Source organism: Sphaeroforma arctica, assembly GCF_001186125.1.
Source record: "Sphaeroforma arctica JP610 unplaced genomic scaffold supercont1.72, whole genome shotgun sequence".
Classification (NCBI taxonomy): Eukaryota; class Ichthyosporea; order Ichthyophonida; genus Sphaeroforma; species Sphaeroforma arctica.
The window spans coordinates 41,669-49,830 of record NW_014040486.1 but is presented as its reverse complement, the minus strand read 5'-3'; the positions used below and the strand labels follow the sequence as shown (position 1 = coordinate 49,830).

At 45.1% G+C, this 8,162-nt stretch overlaps 2 protein-coding genes across 3 annotated transcripts in view; one reads left to right on the top strand and one right to left on the bottom strand.

Moving 5' to 3' along the window:
* The window catches only part of SARC_01745, a gene marked incomplete at its 5' end in the record, with an annotated part of 8,198 nt that extends 2,960 nt beyond the window's left edge, over window positions 1-5,238 (top strand). Inside the window, 5 exons of one of the 2 annotated variants that reach the window (XM_014304512.1) lie at window positions 971-1,206; window positions 2,096-2,246; window positions 2,648-2,763; window positions 3,937-4,088; window positions 4,586-5,238. In XM_014304512.1, coding sequence (XP_014159987.1) covers window positions 971-1,206; window positions 2,096-2,246; window positions 2,648-2,763; window positions 3,937-4,088; window positions 4,586-4,689 — 759 coding nt within the window. In that variant the 3' untranslated portion in view covers window positions 4,690-5,238. Of the gene's footprint in view, window positions 1-970; window positions 1,207-2,095; window positions 2,247-2,647; window positions 2,764-3,409; window positions 3,472-3,936; window positions 4,089-4,585 lie in introns of those variants that run through there. The other variant, XM_014304513.1, reaches the window with a different exon arrangement.
* A 141-nt stretch (window positions 5,239-5,379) lies between these two features.
* On the bottom strand, window positions 5,380-7,905 carry SARC_01744 (hypothetical protein). The gene is made up of 2 exons (XM_014304511.1): window positions 7,604-7,905; window positions 5,380-7,157 (listed from the first exon to the last, which is right to left on the bottom strand). The coding sequence occupies exons 1-2, from the start codon at window positions 7,845-7,847 to the stop codon at window positions 5,932-5,934; spliced, it is 1,470 nt and encodes a 489-aa protein (XP_014159986.1). The 5' UTR covers window positions 7,848-7,905; the 3' UTR covers window positions 5,380-5,931.
* Window positions 7,906-8,162: the final 257 nt, after the last annotated feature.

The window sequence follows — 8,162 nt, the reverse complement described above, 5'->3', positions numbered from 1 at the left end:
TCTACTTTGCTGTATTGTACTGTACTGTACTTTGCTGTATTGTACTGTACTGTACTGTGCTATGCTGTACTGTACTGTACTGTGCTGTACTGTCTGTGGCATGCTGTGCTGTACTGTACTGTACTGTACTGTACAGTACTGTGCTGCACTTTACTGTGCTGTTCCATGTTGTACTGTACTGTGCTTAACTGTACTGTACTGTCTGTGGCATGCTGTGCTGTACTGTACAGTACTGTGCTGCACTGTACTGTGCTGTTCCATGTTGTACTGTACTGTGCTTAACTGTACTGTACTGTACTCTGCTGTACTCTACTCTGCTGTACTCTACTCTACTCTACTCTACTCTACTCTACTCTACTCTACTCTACTCTACTCTACTCTACTCTACTCTACTCTACTCTACTGCACTGTGTTGTACTGCACTGTACTGTGCTATGCTGTACTGTACTGTACTGTACTGTGCTGTGCTGTGCTGTGCTGTACTCTACTCTACTGTACTTTGCTGTATTGTACTGTACTGTACTGTGCTGTGCTGTGCTTTACTGTACTGTATTTTGCCGCAGTATTGTCCTATTTAGGTGGGATGATCACAGAGTGTGTGGAGTGAGGCGAGGCTGTATGGCTGTGTGGCTGTGTGTTCACGGGTGGGAGTAAGGCGGATTTCGGGCCTACTTGCTACACTCAAGACCACTCATTCTGACCCAACTGCGGTCGCTTCATGCAGTGGACTGCCCTGTATACTTGTCTGTATAGTCGGTATTGGCCTTTGTCCAGCTATTGGTTCTTTCGTCCACGCAAGCGTAGTTTAGTTTTGTGCATTGTATCTCTGTTGTAGTTGGGGTTTGTAGTGGCTGTGTGTCGTGGACCACACATTCCAGCCATGCGTCAGCCCCGTGAGCACAACTCGATTGTATTGGCACGTGTATCCGCTTACTTACCCCTGACACACGCCGTGTGCTTGCGTGTACAGGTACGAAGTACCCTCGCCCATTCCATTCATGAAATTGCGAAGATTATCGGCCGCGAGAAGGCGGAGACCGACCTCGTGCCCACCTTCAGCAAGTTCCTCAATGATATGGATGAGGTCAAAACGGGGGTGGTCAAGCACTTTGTCGAGTTTATTTCATGTCTTTCTGAAACGAAGCGCCTGTCGTACCTTTACCAACTGGATGAAATTGTGCTGACATCAAATAAGCACAACTGGAGGTATGCCGTATCCTCTCCGTGACAGTGCAAATTTTGTCGGTTTATACGCACAATTGTATATAGCCGCCCCTTTCGCTGGCCACGGCTGCTTTCTGAGATCTGAGACCTTAAAAAAACAATCCTCTGTATTGTTGATTTTTGTTCCTGTGAAAGTACGTTTCTAAATTAAATACTAGGTTGCAGTTTGTAAAGTACGTTTTTATTTTTGTTTTGTTCTTGTCATGCATGTGTGTGTACGAGTATAGTATAAAGTACTGCATGCAACGCTGGTTTGCAATACAGACAGAGTGTTGTGCGATCTAAATGAGTATGTCTATTGTTCCGTGTGTGTGTCAACAGTTTTGGTACATTCCTATGTTTCACTTCAATTTCAAGTGCTATAAGTGCTAGATCGCAAATGTTTTCTTATATCTGCATACGCCTCAGTGTTCTTACGATGAGTATTGGGTGTTATACTACATGGCATGATGAAGAGAATTGTGTGTTGCAATTCTTCCTGGAACAATTCCATGTATCTTCGACCACTATCGTTAGTGGTTCGATGGTAGATACCTAGATTGATATGCACACATATTTACTGCTGGTAGTAGCGCCCCTAGTCCAAAAAGTATGTAGCCATTGGACTATTGGCGAGTGCGTGATATTTAATTCACTGCCAGAAGACTCGCCTACACTCCTCATCTGTACTAACTATAGTTCTACTTTCCTGGCTATAGAGCAATTTGCGAATTCGTGCGATGTTAGCACTTCAAAGATACTCGCACTGTAGTGACTGTACTCTGCCTCCTTCCTCGTAGCTATCGGGCGCTTCCCCGCCAACCGATGGGTGAACGTATGTGATATCTCTACTCTGCGCTGACCTCCTATACTCCACTCCCTTCCCTATTAGGTATAAGGTGCTCTTCATCGAGCAATTGGCGAACATGTGCGACATCTTCACTCCGGAGGAGCTGATGGATGACGACGGCGCATTCGCCCATTTAGTACTGCGCTTGGCTGAGGACGATATCTACTCAGTGAGAGAAGCGGCCTACGATTCGGTGTGTGTGCATGTTGTTTGTGCATGTATTTTGTTCTGCGTTTCTATGTGGACGGCGGGGATCTTTTGTACCGAACATCTTAGCTGGGTTTCTGGTTGCTTGTGCGGTTTGCTTGTCCGCCGTAGGTGAGTGGCTCACCATCTGTGGCAAAATGCTGTCGAATGCTCTCCGCCCATTGCAAGTGCGTGTCTTCCACATATTACGGTGGTAGTGATACTTTCAAGGGTCGTATATATGTATGTATACATAAATGTGTATGTTCCTATTAAAGTATTAGTGGTCCACAATCTGCTCCCATGGTCTCAAGATTCTGAAGCGCTGCGGTCTGGTAAGTCCCTGTTTGTCTGAGTTGTTTGTCCGCACGTGCAGCTTACAATTATATTCCTATAATCTATTTATAGCTCGGCAAGTTGTTCAATAAACTCTACATGACTGGAAAGGACGAACTCTACGCCGATGTATCCAATGCCATTCTGCATGATTTTCTACAAAGCAAAAGCTCAATCTACCGCCAAAAGTATGTTCGTGGACGTGCTGATGTAACACTACGCGTTTCCTATTCTATGTTCTGTCAAAGATTACTCTACCCGTACACTATCTATGAGCTGAATTTCTGCTGTATTCAGTTTATCGAGTCGTGTGGTGCGTTTGGTAACATCTTCCTGCGATTGCGATATTATTGTTTGTTTCAGCAGTTCATACTATACATATTTTAATATATATATATTTATATTTATATATATATATATATATATATATATATATATATGATGTATATATGTATGTGTGTATACGTATGTATATATATATATACTTATATATATATATATATATGTATGTATGTATGTATGTATATGTCTTTGTCTTTGTCTGTGTCTGTGTCTGTACTTCTATATATATATCTTATATATGTATGTATGTATGTATGTGGGTGTGGGTGTGTGTGTGTTTATGTATATATATATATCAAATATGTATGTGTATATATATATATGTGTGTGTGCGTATGTGTGTGTGCGCGCGTGTGTGTGTATGTGTATGTGTATATGTATATGTATATGTATATATATTACACACACATATATATATATATATATATATATATATATATAATTAGAGTCAATTTACACAGCTAGGTGACTTTGTATTACTTTGTTTCGCAGGTAGCTTTTCGTTGATCTCCAAAACACCGAAGGCGTTCTGTGATTTCGAAATTCGAAGTGTATAGATCAGGAGCTTTTGCTAGTCTCTACACTCACTAATCATAATTGCATACATCGCGTCGATATTCGATGCTAAATACTTGGTAGTTGCCTGGTGTAAGTCCGCTTCCTCTGTCCAATGATGTGCACTTGACCCTCCATATGCTCTGAATATATTCGAGCTTTGTATGTATCTAATTCGTGTGCTCTCCCACTTGTTTTTTTTTTTCATACAATTGTGCACTGTATACTATCGATCTCTATGCAGTTATATATACTTGTGCATCTGTACTTTTGGCATATGTTCGATCGTAAATTCGCTTGTATTCATGAAATGTGTACACACACTATGTGTGTGTGTGCCCAGTTATGCACATTTGTGCGTTGGTATACTTCGCATATATATTCTCTCGTAACCACATGTACACTCACCACATATATATTCTCTCTCTCTCCATCTCTCTCTTTCTCTCTCTCTCGCTATGCAGCTATGTGCACTTGTGCTACCACCTAGCCTCGGTTTGCGACGCCGAAGTGTTCCGCGAGGTTTTCCTGACCAAGTTGACCAATCTCGCCACAGACAAAGTTCCAAATGTGCGCATCTCACTGGCTGTCTTGATTCCCGAATTAGCACATTCCGGTATGTATCCTTTGCTTTACTGTACATTTTATTCTCGTTAAAATATGAAGGTGATTATCAATGTGGATCACTTGTTATCAATGTGGATCTCTGGAAATTATTCTAATCTGTTCCCGTCAGACCCCACTAGTATACTTTTGGTGGTGTATTGCTCGACTTTTCTTGCTGCTCGTTATGTTAGCTGACTTAGGTGGGTTGTATGGAGCATAAGTAGCTAGTATTATAGTGTTTGTGGGTGGACCTAGAAGAATCTTAATCGTTCAATTATTTCCCTTTTTCTCTTCTCGTCAGACATAGTGGTTTGCCTGTTGGCTTTGCCATTTGTCGTTATAGTTTAGTATTGGCGCATAAACTCGAACGTTACGTTCTTCGCCCTGTCTTTTTACCGACAATCCCGTGTTCACTTACGATTCGTCATCTTTTTCTGCTACACCGAATCCCATCGTAATTCATTCCTGACACTCATCCTGACCCAATATGTATGGGCCGTATTACAGAGATATATGGCAAGGATCCTAGTGTGCTCGAAATCATTGATATCTTGAAGAAGGATTCGGACAAGGATGTGCAGGCGTGCATCAGCACCTACGTGGCGGTCTAAACACGACGGTGCGCTGGGGGCAGATACTTTGGGTCAATTCGTAGTACGTTTGGCTCGATGGGTCAGGATGTGATTGCTGCCGGCAACACATACGCCCACGCACAAGGTTCTCGTGAGGACGTTGCGCAAATCCCACACCGAACGGACGGGGCGACGACAGCAAGTCAGAACAGCCTGTTTGATGGTTTTCGACATGTGCAGAACGCCAATACAACTCATGGGCTGGTCAGCTGCTGCCGCGGCTGTTTATTCTCGAGCGTGGTATAACAGGGTGCCGCCAGTTGCACCCGAGCGGCTAAGACAGACACTTTGCAAGCGTGTCGGTAGGGGCGTGGTAGACCTTACATCGTTACGATCAGTACCATCTAGGAGCGGCGCCGTGGCGGGTATCAGTGTAGGATGATGTTGTGCGTAAAATTACATGGTTCCTGTGCCACTTCTCCTTGCTTACCTGCAGCCGGGGTGTTTCCAACGCCAAACAGTGGTGTGCAGGCATAGAATAAATATGGGAGGCATTGACGATCGGAATAAAGCGGAACTTCTACTGGATTTATCACTTGACTTCTGGCATATTCGAGATGTATAGAGTTTAGAGTTTAGCTTAGGGGTGGGTTTACAATCTGAAACAAAGCCTTCTGCACCTTGAATTCGCAGTGAATGGATACAAGTACTTAGCTGCTATCAGATACATCGGGTAGATTTTAATGTATATAGTGTAATTTGCTGGATCTCCAGTGCAACAGCAATCCCGCAGTAGTTTGCGTGCGTGCTTGAATATATCGTATACCTCGATATACTGTCATATCTTACAACTAAAAGTAGTATTCTTTTCTAGTTCGCCTGCGATTTACCACGCCCATCTCAATCACACGTCCAGAAAAACATGATTGCGTTTCCGAATACCGTTTCAAAAGTATACGTGCCGCTTCAATGGTGATGCGCATAAGCTACCTAGGTAGATCAGGTATCCGTACCACAAAGTACGTCGTCAGCACTTGCATTGAAGAGCAAATCCCTCAAAATCGAAGCACTCTCTGAACACGACCTCTGCGACATACGCGACAATCAATAGAAACGGTGTTGTCACCCCGTCTTGGCGCTCTATAGCAAAGAGATATACCTATAACCTCCATCGCTTAAAGACACGCCACTGTGCCTCAAATACATCCAGAGCGTGTTTAAACATTCGTGCGCCGATAAACTCCCAAAAGCATAGCATTCTACGTTTAAACCAATAAACTCTTAGACAGCCGCTGTCGTGATCACATCAGGCGCTGTCGCATTCGATACAGGTGCGGTCGTGTTCGCCACAGTGCACATCTCAGCACCCACGGCCGGTTCCAGCACCGCAGAGTCGGCCAAGATGCGCTGGAGTGACACCACCGTGAGGTTCATAGCAAAATCAGGACACCCGCCCGTGGCCTCGGGGGCATCGACATAGTAGTAGATGTCCGGGGTGATGATAGATGCACTGCACTCGATGACCCAATCCGCCAACGCGGAGGTCTCATTACTTGTCGTGACCGACAGGGACTGGACAAACTCGCCATCGGAGAAGTTGGTGCACTGGTACGAATGGGTCTCGCCGTAAAACGAGTAGAACTGGTCAGACACGCTGTCGTACATCACTGAGGAGAAGGTGTTGTTCATATTGAGCTGGCCCATGTTTTGGGTCGCACCGTCGCTCTGCCACACCCCGGTCACGGCACTTGTGACGCCGTCGTTGGCAAATTCAGTGCCATTCGGATTCGCGTCTGAGGGTAGCACCACAGTGCTGCCATTGACACCCCCGATGGTTTGGTTCCCTGGGCTCAGTCCGGGTCCAGCTAGGTTGTTTACATCTACCACAGACGCCGCAGTGGCTACCGTGCATGTGAGAACGGCTGCTTTCGGCAGGGTGATACTATTGATAAATGTATCGGGAGGGTTTGTGAACCTGGCGACCTGGGGATCGGGACAAGCAGTGGAAGAGGTGTTCCAATACCACAGCCCCAAATTCAGGTCAACCTGGCCCAACTCGCAATGTTGCTCGTACACCACCGTGCCATTCCAGTAGATTGATCGTCGTTCGTACGTCGCGAAATACTGACCATCCACGAAGCCTGTGCACTCCCACGAGTGATACCTGCCCATATCCTGTCTGTACATATTCCCAGCCTCTCCCGTGTACACTGTCCACACAAACCCGCTCGGTTTCGCCAGTCCATATGATGTAGGCTGTACCCACGTGCCCTGTACATCCGTTGGACCTCCGAGGTTTTTAAACGTAGGGAAGCCGGCTTCTTCGGGAGTGCGGCGATAGTAAGGATGGTAGAAGAACATTGGCGCAAGGAACAACGGGAATATAAACGGATTGAAACCTCCCACAGGCCGAGTAGTGGGATAACCGCTAGGGATGCTTCCAGGGTTGGTCGACGGAGTATTGGTATTAGGGGAGCTGTAAGCAGGAGGCAGAGCATTGCCTGGCGCTGTAATAGATATAGTAATAGGAATGTGTGAGAGAATGCTCTATTGGTCTTTGAGAATGTGTGGACGTGAGGTAGTAGTAATACTTCGGGTACGACTGATTGTGATGTGCGCACATGGCTGCTTGGATACAAACACATCTCCAGGTCCAGATACAGTGCAAACAACCCCACAAGGTGCTGTTCAACTCACACACACACAGGTACTGCTTTCTTTCCGTGTATCACTACACGATTCGTGGTACCAACTATACTATCACGTACTCGAAACAACCACATTGATCAACTTAACAAATATTAAATACACAATGACACAGCACCGATCGCTCTCCTATCGTTATTGAGTGTGCAACTTAGAGCTGCTATTGTATCACGTAGGTGAGACAAGTACAACGCACAAGTCAGCACACATAGATGCACATCAACAATATATAAAAACACACGCCTACCGTTATTGGGCGTGCTACCTGGAGCATGATACGCAGGTGGTGCAGTCCCAGGATTGTTCGTCGTAGGTGGTATGATAGCTGGGTTATTTACAGCTGGGGCGGGGGCAGTCACAGGGGTGTTTGTGCTGGGCGTGCTAGCACCACCCCCTACTCCTCCTTTCTTTGCCTCAGCTACTGGACTAAAGGCTATGAGATAGCATACTAATACCAGAAGCATATACTTCGTGAGCGTGCCGTGTGACATCGTGACCGATGGAACTTGAACTGCTTCCGGTATCTTTGTATATTCACGTATTATAAATACTGTTTGATTTCAGAACTGTGATTATACGTGTGCGTATATATATAAAAACGAGGTTCAAGAGAATTTATGCTAAATACGAAATCGATTCTAATATTAGACTCGGTACAAATAATATGTATGATGTGCAACGTTCATCCCAAAGCCATGACTCAGAGTCTGTGGCATTTTTAGTGCAACCTAGATTCTTACTGGTTTTGCCAAAATAGGAAATGGACACTTGCCCTATGCAGAATTGCGTATATTCATGCATCTTCT